Source organism: Tetranychus urticae, chromosome 2 (assembly GCF_039701765.1).
Source record: "Tetranychus urticae isolate SD_2017Ah chromosome 2, NJAU_TeUrti_SD_1.0, whole genome shotgun sequence".
Lineage (NCBI taxonomy): Eukaryota > Metazoa > Arthropoda > Arachnida > Trombidiformes > Tetranychidae > Tetranychus > Tetranychus urticae.
Genome location: NC_142959.1, coordinates 26567722 through 26579896, shown reverse-complemented (window position 1 = coordinate 26579896; position 12175 = coordinate 26567722). Strand labels below are relative to the sequence as shown.

At 30.6% G+C, this 12175-nt stretch overlaps 2 protein-coding genes, 1 long non-coding RNA gene and 1 other non-coding gene across 4 annotated transcripts; 3 read left to right on the top strand and 1 right to left on the bottom strand.

The window, feature by feature from the left end:
- The first annotated feature begins 1361 nt into the window (after positions 1 to 1361).
- On the top strand, positions 1362 to 3800 carry LOC107360269 (uncharacterized). Its single transcript, XM_015926895.3, has 4 exons — positions 1362 to 1493; positions 1772 to 1802; positions 2379 to 2464; positions 3523 to 3800. Exons 1-4 carry the CDS (start codon positions 1418 to 1420, stop codon positions 3711 to 3713), a joined length of 384 nt encoding a protein of 127 aa, XP_015782381.1. The 5' UTR covers positions 1362 to 1417; the 3' UTR covers positions 3714 to 3800.
- A 256-nt stretch (positions 3801 to 4056) lies between these two features.
- Positions 4057 to 4128, top strand: TRNAC-GCA (transfer RNA cysteine (anticodon GCA)). The gene has a single exon. It is a non-coding gene; the product is annotated as a tRNA-Cys (tRNA).
- Positions 4129 to 4342: 214 nt separating this feature from the next.
- Positions 4343 to 10872, bottom strand: LOC107360848 (synaptic vesicular amine transporter). The gene is made up of 9 exons (XM_015927574.3): positions 10468 to 10872; positions 9523 to 10003; positions 8296 to 8354; positions 7500 to 7766; positions 5808 to 6136; positions 5667 to 5730; positions 5466 to 5585; positions 5031 to 5164; positions 4343 to 4910 (listed from the first exon to the last, which is right to left on the bottom strand). Exons 1-9 carry the CDS (start codon positions 10610 to 10612, stop codon positions 4803 to 4805), a joined length of 1707 nt encoding a protein of 568 aa, XP_015783060.1. The 5' UTR covers positions 10613 to 10872; the 3' UTR covers positions 4343 to 4802.
- On the top strand, positions 6337 to 8137 carry LOC107360849 (uncharacterized). The gene is made up of 3 exons (XR_001568387.3): positions 6337 to 6489; positions 7310 to 7417; positions 7510 to 8137. It is a non-coding gene; the product is annotated as an uncharacterized LOC107360849 (long non-coding RNA).
- Positions 10873 to 12175: the final 1303 nt, after the last annotated feature.

Here is a 12175-nt window from a genome sequence, read left to right as displayed (position 1 = left end):
GCTTGAGTATTGATTGGATCATTTGTTTTCCAGAAACTCTGAAACGCTTGATATGGGTTAATGTGCGAAAAGGCTTGAGTATTGTGCTTCTGCATGGTAATTTGATTTAGTTTCAATAAATCTAAATAGTTAATTTGATTGCGTGTCGCACAAAATTGTAATCATATTGTAATTGACTACAGCTGATGAAGATTTTTAGTTTCACGGAAGTCTCTCCATCTAAATGATTTTTCAATTTTGTTACTAAATAAGGATTGAACAATGGTTTAACAACAATTGATTAAGTTAATTATGAAGTGATTATCAAAGTACACTTTGTTAACAAAATAAACATGCAATTTAAACTGCAATCAAGTGTCAAGCATAGACAAGACTTTCAAAGTATCTTAGCTATTGAATAATTGAAAATAGTAACTAATTTTAATGTTTACAGTTGAATTATGTCTTATTGATTTAACATATAGACGGATTGATCTGTAGATGACAATGAACATCCAATTTTAATCAATTAGAGTTGATCAATTGTAAATTGTTAAACATTAAAGCAGCTCTCATTTTTGATCATTACAATTGTCATTAATTTTGTCTACAAAATTTTTAAATATATGGGTTAATTAGGTTTAAATTGATTTTTTCAGGTAGAATGGCTTTGAGATTATGATTATGATTGGATTGATTCCTTTTAATTGTTGACTTGTTCCTGTTGATTGAAGTCTCACATTCATACTTGAGTTGAAAGCTTGTTTGCTGTAAGCTTGTTGATTCCTGATTTTGTTAGGATTTTTTTTCACCATTTCAAGATCGATTACGTTTTTGACAATAATTATTGTCTATTACAATGAGTTGATTAATTTTAAGAGGAGACAAGTAAATTAAATGATCAAAAACGATCAGCCGGATAAGCTAATCAACGGTTTTACTGGTAACAACAATAGATATGCATTTATATTTATTTACAGCATAACAACAACAGACTTGTTAGAGAGGGAAAATTGAAAGTGGGTAATAAAATTGACTAAATTAAAATTGGCGATAATTAAGTTAATCTGTTAAACAATTTCACGGACTTTCGATTTGGTAGATGATTACAATCAGAATTGGTAGTTTTCACTACTAACGGAACCTAAATCAACGATCTTTCACTTTAAACTAATCAATTGATTTAGTTAAAAACAAATGGGAAGGAGTTGAAGAGGTTGGTGACTAAAGGGCAAAGTAGAGAGAGTCAGTTGGTTACGGATAAGATTAGTCCGTCCTTTTTTTGTGTGTTGTATGTCTATTATTATGTACAATTGAACAATTTGGCTTTTCTTCGAATCTATTTAACCAGAAATTTTTCAGTTTTGTAGTTACTTATTTATCTTGTGCTAAAGCAACAACATTTCAGTTAGTTAGTTTTCATCGTCTGAATAAAAAAATGAACAAGTCTCTTGTCCTTTTGGCTGCAGCCATCTTTATGGTTGTTATTACTAAAACATCAGCTGATAGCTGGGGTAAGATTTTAATTTTGTGATTTTTATCCAACATTTTATATTGTTTCAATTGTTGTGTTTAAAGTGTGTGCTGGACTTAATTGTTAGACAACAAAGTTTCCAATAATTTTACATCAAAAAGTGTTTCAATCCGGTTTTAAGGATTCTCAATGGATTTACAATGGAGTGAAAGCTTGTCTTGATATTTTCTTTCGCTATTTCTTTACTTGTCCCATCAGCTAATTATTATCTGAATGGTTAACTAATTATTTTCTCTATTTCTTCCCTCCATTTTCTAGGTAAACCCAAGCATATGTATTATAAGCATAGGTAAGTAATTACAATTCATAGATACTTTTATAATTGTCCAACTTGATTTTAGTAAACTTGGTTTGAAGTTAGCTGTCATGATATTTAGCTTCATCTATGGAAAAATCAGTTAACTGACATAAATGAAGTTAACTAAACATTAAATTTGTCACTTGAATTGAAATTAACGTCAATGAACCCGAATAACAAATTAGTACAGCTTGTCTATCTACAAATCAAGTTTATGGAGCTTGCTGAAAAGTTAAAGATGTTAATTATCCTGTTACAGTGAATTCCGACTCATTTTGACAAAAAAATCAGTTGGCAACTAAGAGATCGCAATATTTTGTTGTCGAATTTTTGAGCTTTTTATCGATGATAATTGTTTATTGTTGAGTTTTAACTCAAGGGACAGATGAACTAATCATAATCAGCCCCAATTAGAAAATCATTTGATAAGTTTTTTGATCATTTCAGCAAGATTCCAACTAAAAGCCGCCAGATGGCGCTGATTCTTTGTCAAAATAAGTCTACATCAATGTATTCGATTATAATTTAATTTTCAATTCTCTCTCTACTTCCAACATGAACAAAAAGACATGATCATGATCATTACCACTGGCATGATCATAAGGCTGACCATAAAGAGAAGCACGGGCACGAAGAGAAACACAAACATGAAGGTAAGTTAATTAACCAATTTGAAACCCATAGCGAGCAATGATGTGAGGTGTGGGAATAAGTTTCAGCCTTTTTTAGTAAAAGTTTGAAATTCGTTTAAAGACGAAAGGATTGCACTAGCACATGCAAAGTGACTGGAAGGCTATGGTGTATATTTCATGTCGTCAATCAGAACTTAAGAATTCGAGGATTTCTCAGGTCAATCAAACTTTCGAGGTGGTTTTTCGGTTTTTCATCTTCATTGAGCCTCTCTTCAGAAATACTAGTTTCCATAGGTTCATAGTCATAGAAATTCGATGAAAATATGTCTAGTGAGTAGAGCGGGCTAAAAAAATTCACGTTCTAATACGATAAAACAGATTTTTGAGCTTTTTTCAAATATCGGTCTCTTGAAAATCGCGCTGTGCAATGATATTTTACAGCCCATTTTTCATTTCCGTCATTATGATAGTAAAATCGCCTCATTCACATTAGAATATGTTTTGGCCTGTTTATGAAATTGATATCAGAGGATACTGATAGTTTATAGTGAGTTTAAAGAGATTGAATTAAATTTACCTTTCATTGCTACAAATAGTTGATAACACGCTCTATTAGAAAAAACACTCAAAGGCACTGAAAGAAAAAATCGACGGAACTGGAAACCCCTTCGAAAAAAGGCGGAAACTTATTCCCCACACTTAATAATTACAGTCTAAGTGTAGAAAGATGATAAATCGAGAAGTATTCTTACTTTGTATATAATTCACCTTCCACTTTTAAAATTGAGTGTTGAAAGGGAAAAGAGTTCACAGTTAGGGTTGATTGCCATTCTTTTGCCATTTACCTGTTAAAAATCTCGATTACCATTAACCCTTTTTGCTTATCAAATCAGGTCAATTTTAATAGCTATCGATACCAATTGGCAACCTTTAGTTTTCGTGGTTTCAAATATGAAAACTTACCAATAACTTTTTCGTAGCTATAAAAGTTGCTCTCAATAAATCAATTTCCATCCGATCATTAGACAAAGACAACTGCAATTCAACTAATTTTGTTTTTATTTTCTTTATTTCTACAGCTAAACATAATGATGAACACAAACACTGGGAAGAGCATAATCACAAGCATAAGCACGGCGAGAAACATAATCATGATGAAGATCATCATCACGGTCATAAGCATATGCACAAGGAAGATCACCACGGAAAGTTCAACCATAAGCACCAACACAAGCATCACCACAAAGATCACTGGGGACACAAAAAGTAACCATCTCATCAAAAAACACAGACACACATCCAACATTTACATAAATAATGTATCAAAGTTGACCATTAAAAACGCATTCATATCATAGACCAAAAGTATCCAAACCATTTCAATATTAAAACAAAAAGACATTCAAACAATCATAGAAACACTCATCAGTAGTTTATTAAAAGCCTAATCTCAGTGGATATCTCAGCCTTAATAAAAGTAGCGCATCCAAAACCATTTACACTTCAAAACAAATAATTTAATGAAAATTAAATGATCAAAAAACATAATTTGTTATTCAATCAAAACCTTGAAATTGATGTACTCAGAAAATAATCATAAATCGTATAGGAAAGGGGATGTAGCTCAGTGGTAGAGCATTCGACTGCAGATCGAGAGGTCCCTGGTTCAATCCCGGGCGTCCCCTATTTTTTATTTCTTTTTTATTAACCGATTGATCATTTGATTAAACGTTAGAGTAATTGAATTTTTTGACTGCTTATGGATTTTATTTAAACTTTACCTTTTAATTGTACCAGTGTTTAAATTGTTGAGTTGCTATTATCTCATTTCTTTACTTTTTTGACTCTTGATTGTTGAAGTTGCGTATTTTTTCATCAATTGTTAGTTCCATTGAATATTGGGCCAAGTTTTGTTTTATTAGCATAAATACAATAATTGAAATCACAGACATTGTCATTAATACACATTAGTTTATCAGAAAGAAAACGTTTTACAATCAAATTATTTGATTCCATTTGGATTACTTTTCTGTGTTAGTTATACATAACATTTATCTTTTGATTTACTCAATTCTTTTGCTTAGTTTTTGTCAAACGTTTTTTTGGTTTGCCTAGCGTTTGACTTTAAATGTGTGTGTGTCTAATAATGAATAATTTTTGTTTCACAAAGTAAATCAAATCAATGTTTTTTTGCTTGTTTGCACATATTAATAATATCACCAACATTAGGTTAAGAGCAGTAAATTAGCTTACATTTTGGCATGAGTATTGAAATCACTTATTTAAGATAAATCAATCACTTATTTTAACAGTCACTCAATCAAGACAATCAATGGCGATTTATTTGGAATTTAAATGATTAAGGAACAAGAGGTGTTGAACTATTCTTTTTGGCAGCCATCTCCTCTTCAGGTGTCAATTCATTGGTATAATTAACATACTTCACGGCCACATCTTGTAATAAGGACTGAAATGACAAATAAAACGTTATTTATTCATTGAATTCAATAAATTATAGCAATTTGTGATGTAAATTTAATTGCTCAGAGTATTTTTCAGTTGAATATGCAAGCATTTGATGATTTACCTGATTCTCGGCAATTGCTGGAGGTTTCCTCAGGAGTAACATAAATGGTGCAAACATGAAGCAAAGCGAGGCAGTAATTGTTACCAATCCTTCAAAACCAAACAAACGAAGCATAGTTCCACTAAGAAAAGGACCTGAAAATAGATACAAATTAGCGTGATAAATGAGCAAAAAGACAAAATGCAAATTAAAGTAGCAATTATGATAAAAAATATAAATTTAATGACAAAATAATTCATTCAATTGATTGTTAAATTTGATTAACTAATATAATATTCTGCTAATTTCAATTGTTTGGTTGTTATCTCATTTGAAATATTAATAAATCAAAAAGCAGCGCTTTTACCTGAAAAAATTACCTTAAAATACCTGTTATGATTTAAGCTACAATTTTTGAGGTGTCATTAAACAATAAGACTCAAAGTAAAATCTTACCAAATATAAATCCAACACAAAAAGCAACATCACCAATTGCGTAGACATTACCATAAATTGATTTGTGTCTGATATCAACCAAATAACCTAGCATTGGCATCATTGATGAATCCACCATTCCTAAATGATAAAATTTGATGATCCAGATAAGATTAATTCTTGAATTTGTCGAAAAACAATTTAGTAGAAAAATTAACTAACCAATGGAAAAACCAATGACACCATTTGGTAAAATTAATTGTTCAAAACTTGTGGCCATAGGAATCTGGATTGATGAAAAATAAGGAGAGATTAAAATTTATAATCATCGTGTTTTAATTGATTGAATCGACCACAACTCACATAAATAAGAGCGCATCCAATGGCAATAATACCAATCATTGAAGCAAGCCATCGACCCATTTTGTGACCCAATGGACCAAAAACATTGGTTCCTATTAAATATGATATTGAGGCTGGAAGAAAAGCAGCTCCTTGTTCCCAATTTGGAGCATTCATTGTATCCATCATCCAAAGAGGAAGAGCTGGTTCAAGAATTCCAATGCCAACATTAGCGAAAGTAATTGCTCCAGCAGCAACCAATATATATGGATCTTTAATTAAAGTTAATATCGATGCACCTTCCTGTGGATCCGGAGTTACTGCAGGCTGAAGCACAAATAATTGAAGAACTGAAAATATAAAAAAACATAATTAATTGCCTTTAATAGAGTTGAAGTAAATAAAAAATAATATCAAACAAAAACAATTGAAAAACAGCTGGACATGATTGGATCTAAATGGATTGATTGGATAAATCTAAGATTCGCATTTCTCAGTCCTAACTAAAGATAGATACAAAAATTATCCTTTTTTAAACAGATATTTTACTTAATGCTTTCTAATGAGTTCTAATTAATGTTCAATTAAATAAATTAACTTTTAAAATGTGTTTAACCATAATGTTCAATCAAAGTAATTAACTAGCTTTCGGTGTAATTTTAAGCAATTTAAACTTGTGTTGAATCAGGTTTTTAATGTAGAGGTAAGTGTCTTAAGTTGAGTGTTATAATGAAAACAACTGTAACAACCAGAGGAATACCAAGGATCATACTAAGGTGTCGTTAACTGGGAATTACAATTCAACTATTGATATTAGTTAAATGATGGCTAGATGAAATGAATTATCTCCTAGCAGCAAAGTTAAATTGAGTTAACTGAGGAACAAAAATGAATGTTCATGTTTCCTTAAGAAAATTACTGATCCCTTTACATTGTAAAGTTATATGATATCTTCCTTTTTTTATCTATTCTTTTTCGTTTTCTTCATTTCTTCCCTGTTTTCCCTATCATCTTCATCATCTCCTTCCGTTCACCTTTCATCAAAGCATAAATCGATTGATTGAGTGCAGAGAGTCTAAGGTTTCCACATGTTGAACCCAATAATAGTTGGTATCAACATCAGATGAAACAAGTAAAGGGTATAAGATAACTCAATCACTTGAACTGTGAACATTTTTGACAGCAAACATTTCTTGCCTTCATTCATCTTAATCCGATTAACTTTAATTCATTTCCCTTCATTCTACTTTTAACAAAACAATTAATCCATTCACAATTTATGAAACAACGATTAATGATAATGTTTTCAAAGCAAATACATCTGACATCGTCCTTTGTTTTTTACCCAGACTTTATCCATTAACGTAAACATTTACATTGAATCTATCCATTTCAAAGTCAATTGTTTCAAAGGTTTAACTTTGATTGTCATTAAATTTATTTCATCTCTATTTAACATGAATAAATGATAACTTAATGAATACAGATTATCAAAATAATAATTTCATTCTCTTTTCCAATAGATGCACAACTGAATATGGATTAAATTACGATGACTTTAAACATTATTACAAGAAATACAAACAAAATACGGTCAAAAGCAAACAAGATGAGTAAATAGCAATCTAAATGTGAGTAATTTGATTCTGATTATAATATCAAGAGCCACTGAAAATTTTGATTTCATTGTATAAACTAAATTGTCTTACTTACCTCCATCCAGCAATGCCAAAGCTGACAGGACCAGGAAAGGTGAAGCTCGGCCAACAAACTCATACATGACCCCACCGAAAGGAGGTCCAATTAAGACACCTAAAGCTAACCCACCAAGAGCTATTGCCATGGCGTTACCTCGTTCACGGTCATCTGGATATCTTTCAGCCAGCATTCCCATACCAGCGACTGAAGTACACGCTGAGCCGACACCCTGAAGGGATCTTGCTATTAACAACAATGGATATGATTTACCGACGGCAAAAACTGGAATAAAATGGATGAAGAAGCATTGATGAAACAATTGTCAATCTAACAGCAGCTACTTTCATTACCATTTCCATGTAATATTAGAATTTCTTATTTGGTAGATTCTTTATACCTTCATGGTTATCTAATAATCTAATTGATGAATTTGATTTAGCAAGAAAATAGCAACTCAATGTCAATACAATAAGTTACTATTGAGCTAGGAAATGACCCTTAACCAAGGCAACAAGTTGAATGTAAATAATTATAAAGTCAACAATGTTTGACCAGAATAAGGCTTAATTGTTTCCTGATCTATATCAATGATTAAACCAATTATCTATTGGCTGACAACTGATTTATCAGTCAGAACAATTAGTCCATGTGAATAGCTATTTTGTTGCTTCCATTCAATCAAATCCTTTGGGTTTATAAATAGATACTAAATATATACATTTTTTTAAATAGGGTTTCCCATTCACAAAATTCAAGACTGATATAATGTTTTAGTTATTAGTCTTTTTTGTTGATGTTACTTTATACTTACTCAATGTTGATAGAAACATTATTAAGAATCCAGCAAACATGGGAATTGAATATCCAATTCTGAAAGAAGGAAACAAACAAACAATCAATAAAGGGGATTGATTATTGAAAATATCATTGATAGGAAAAGGAGTGGTTCCATTGTCGTCAATGACTGTTGAACTTTGCTGGTAAATTATTTGATTACTTGATTTTGGCAGTTTACAGATGAATTAATTAACTAATTATCAAAGTATTATATCAATCAATCTTAATTATAACGAGTGAGTGAAGCCATGTTAAAAGCTGATTCCAATGGGCAATCAATCATAGACTGAATAGGTTAAAGCAATCCATACAAAGTTGAATGTTTGATTTTTGAGACAAGCAAAATGGATGAGATTTTTCAACCCAAACAGTGATTAGTGAATGATATAAGGTAAATTGAGATGATTAAATGTATTCAATTGCAACTGAATAAAATAATGGCTTAAATTATAAACAACAATTTAGGTTGGCAGTAAAAAAAGGAGAGCAAAATGGCAGTTAATAAAATGTGGATAAATATCGTGGAGAAAAGTGAAAAGTAAATTGTCAATTGAATTGATCACAATTTAGGTGAATAGTGAACACAATGAGATGAAAAGTAAAATTTGATAAAAGCTGTAAATGGTGTAAATAAATTGGCAATCAAAGTGAAGGGAAAAAGATGCTGATTTCAATAACAACATTAACATGATCATGTAACATATTCAATGGATTTTAAAGGCGATCAAAATGGCAATGAATAAGATGATGAGCAAGAGGATGAATAAGAAGATGGAAATGATGCTGAAGATGATTATTATCATTGGGTGAAGGAAAAGGACAATAATGATGATAATAATAGTATAATAATGGGTCCATTGAAATGGTCAGTGAAGCAAAAATATGGAGGAGGAAAAAAAGAGCAACACTTGAAGGTTGACTGTTCAATGTTTCAATCCCATTATTATCTCCACTCCTTTTACAATCACCTTAAATTGTGTTCATTTAATAAGGAGATTAAGAAAGTGAATTAACCAGAATAATGATGAAAATATAATATAATAATGGAAAGCGATTGATATTGTCTCAACAGTTGAACTGACAATTGTTTTATCAATCCCAACTGAATATCACTGTCCAACCAAGTATGGATGATGATAATTGTTAATGTTAATAGTTGATGAAAATGGGTTTTCGCAAGGGTAAAGAGATAGTTGATTACTTATTGGTCAATGGTCCGATGAAGGGATTTGTAATTGCTTGAATAACTGGCTTAGAAGCAAATAAAACTCCGACTTCAGTTGATTCCTCGACCAACTCTTTATGCTTTAATTGTTTAGCCTCTTTTTCAGGAGTCATCAATTCAGTTGTGGTTTCATAGGATGATGGTGAGGTTATTGATGAGCTTGTAGTACCAGAGGATGAGATAACATTTGTTGGACAAGTACACTCAGCATTACCATGAAAACTGTCCATTGACTTGAAACTTTTCCTATTATTACTTCTTACATTGTTGGTATTGCTATTAAACTTATTATTAACATTACTATTTGCTAATTGATTTTCAAGTGAACTTATCAATATTGGAGTTTCTTCAGGTGAATTGGTTGTGGTTGAAGTTGTGGTTAACAATCGACTTGCATTTAGTTTAATCATCTTCTCAGTATGATGAGTTTCATACAAAAAAGCTGGTATTATTGGCACTGAAATTAAATTTAAAATAAAGCAAACAATTAAATAATTGTAAAAACATTTCTCCCAATGTTTCAAGAAAAAAACATTTCAATGTAAAGTGTATTCAATTGTACATCAGTTGATCAATCTAAAGATAAATGTGATTTATTGTTGTAATTTGAATTTTTTCACCATCAATTTGATTTCAACTTGGATAATGCACTTAATGAATATTTCATTTTTATATATATTCAGTGATTGATTAAGGTTCATCATTTAATATCAACATAAATCATTTACATTGAAAATACAATGTTAATCTGAAAGTTGATTTATAATCTTATTGACTGGCTCTGATTGATTCCTCATTTTCATGATAAACTGGTTTGGGTTTGCAATCATTTTTGGTCAAATATTGACTTAATGTTTGACCAATTCAAGTGTTGATCACTTTCAGTGTTAATTTACAATTATAATGAAATTAATTACTTACCAACACAGGTTAACAACATGTTATCCAAAAAGATGGCAATTGCAACAATTACGACAAGTAATTTTCTTGATCCTCTCCAACTTTTGACTAACGTAACAACTTTACCAATCATATTGTAACCCTGATAATTTGAATCACCAGTCATGTTGATCACAGTTAGATGTTAACTTTTGGTAAAATTTGTGCAGCAATTAAACAGTTTTGTCGAAACAATTGGAAAGGTTTTGTGTGTTTTCAAGTTTACTTTACATTGGAAGCAACTTGTGCTTTTTGTGGAACCAGTTTTTTTTACCGTTTTTTCTGGTTATTTAATTTGAAATGATGAACAATTAATAAATGTTGTACAAAAAAATTGTAAAGAAAGTTTGAAGAAACAAATTGAGAGTTTAAATTGGTTAGGTTAAAAGGTTAAACTGACAATAGTGTGATCATTTCAACAGGTTCAATGGATGCATCCATTGATTATCAATCACAATTGAGACTGCGTTTAACAATCAATCTTGATTATAGAACTTTTATCATCAAATTATAATCACTAAACACTCCCAGTTTCACTCCTCATTATAATCATAATAATCACAGTTAGTATTAAATGACACAAATCATAAGTAAAAAAATTGTTGACCAGTAAGAAGACATTGTTATACTTGTTTAAATATCTTGTCATAAGCTTGGGCCTGACAGACGATATTCAAGAAATAGTCATTTTAAAGTTTAATTTTAAAGTGATTTTCATTGTTTAGATGATTTATTTACATTAGACTAGTTTAATGATTGATTAAAGATTGATTGAAGTCGCTTTATTGGAAGGTTATTTAATTAAATGATATTTTGCTGGTTCACTAGAAAACCTGTTTGAACGGTTAATTTCTATTCTTAGGTTTACCATTGTTATTCAATGTGAAGTGAAGGTAAGATTGTTTACTTGGGATCATTTAACCTTCTCAATCGAGAGATTCTTTCGGCTAATAATGTTGATAATAATAGTTAGGATAATGTTGGTGATGATGATGGTGATGATGATAAAGATGAATAATAATAATAAATAATATGAATAAAAAATAAATTGAGAATTGATCTTAACTGTTGAGGTTGGAAAGATAGTTTGAAAAGTCCTCTAAGGAATGTCAAGTCATTTTCTTGAACCTCTTCAACATAACTTTGCTTTCATTTTATTTCTTACACTCTTTTTCCCTGATGATGCCAATCATCATCATCATTGTCATCACTCTCCTTAATATCGATTTAATGGAGAGAGAAAGAGAGAGAGAATGGAATAGATGAAGATTGAAGATGAATTGAGATGATGAATTGAAACCTGTTAGAATAGGAAGTTGAGTGAGTTTCATGAAGTAAAAAAGGTTGAAGATAAAAGATAGTTGGATGATGAGCTGGGAGTGAGAAGATAAAGATAATTGGTTTCCTTGGTTTCTCCTATTTTCATCATTCTAAGCCCATTGAATATAACTTTGAATAAGATGAACAGAATCAACATTTTCCTTTCCCAAAACTATCTAGTCAGAATTCCAGCACTTTTTCCTTTTATTATCATTATAATCATCATTTTCTCTTCCATTTCTTACTCTTTATCTTTATCCTTTCCCTTTCCCTTTTCCTATCCTTTACTTTTCTACTTCTTCTTCTTCTTTTTTCTACAGAATTTTCAAGCCTTTTTGACTTACACTTTTATCAATCTTTTGTAGTCTCT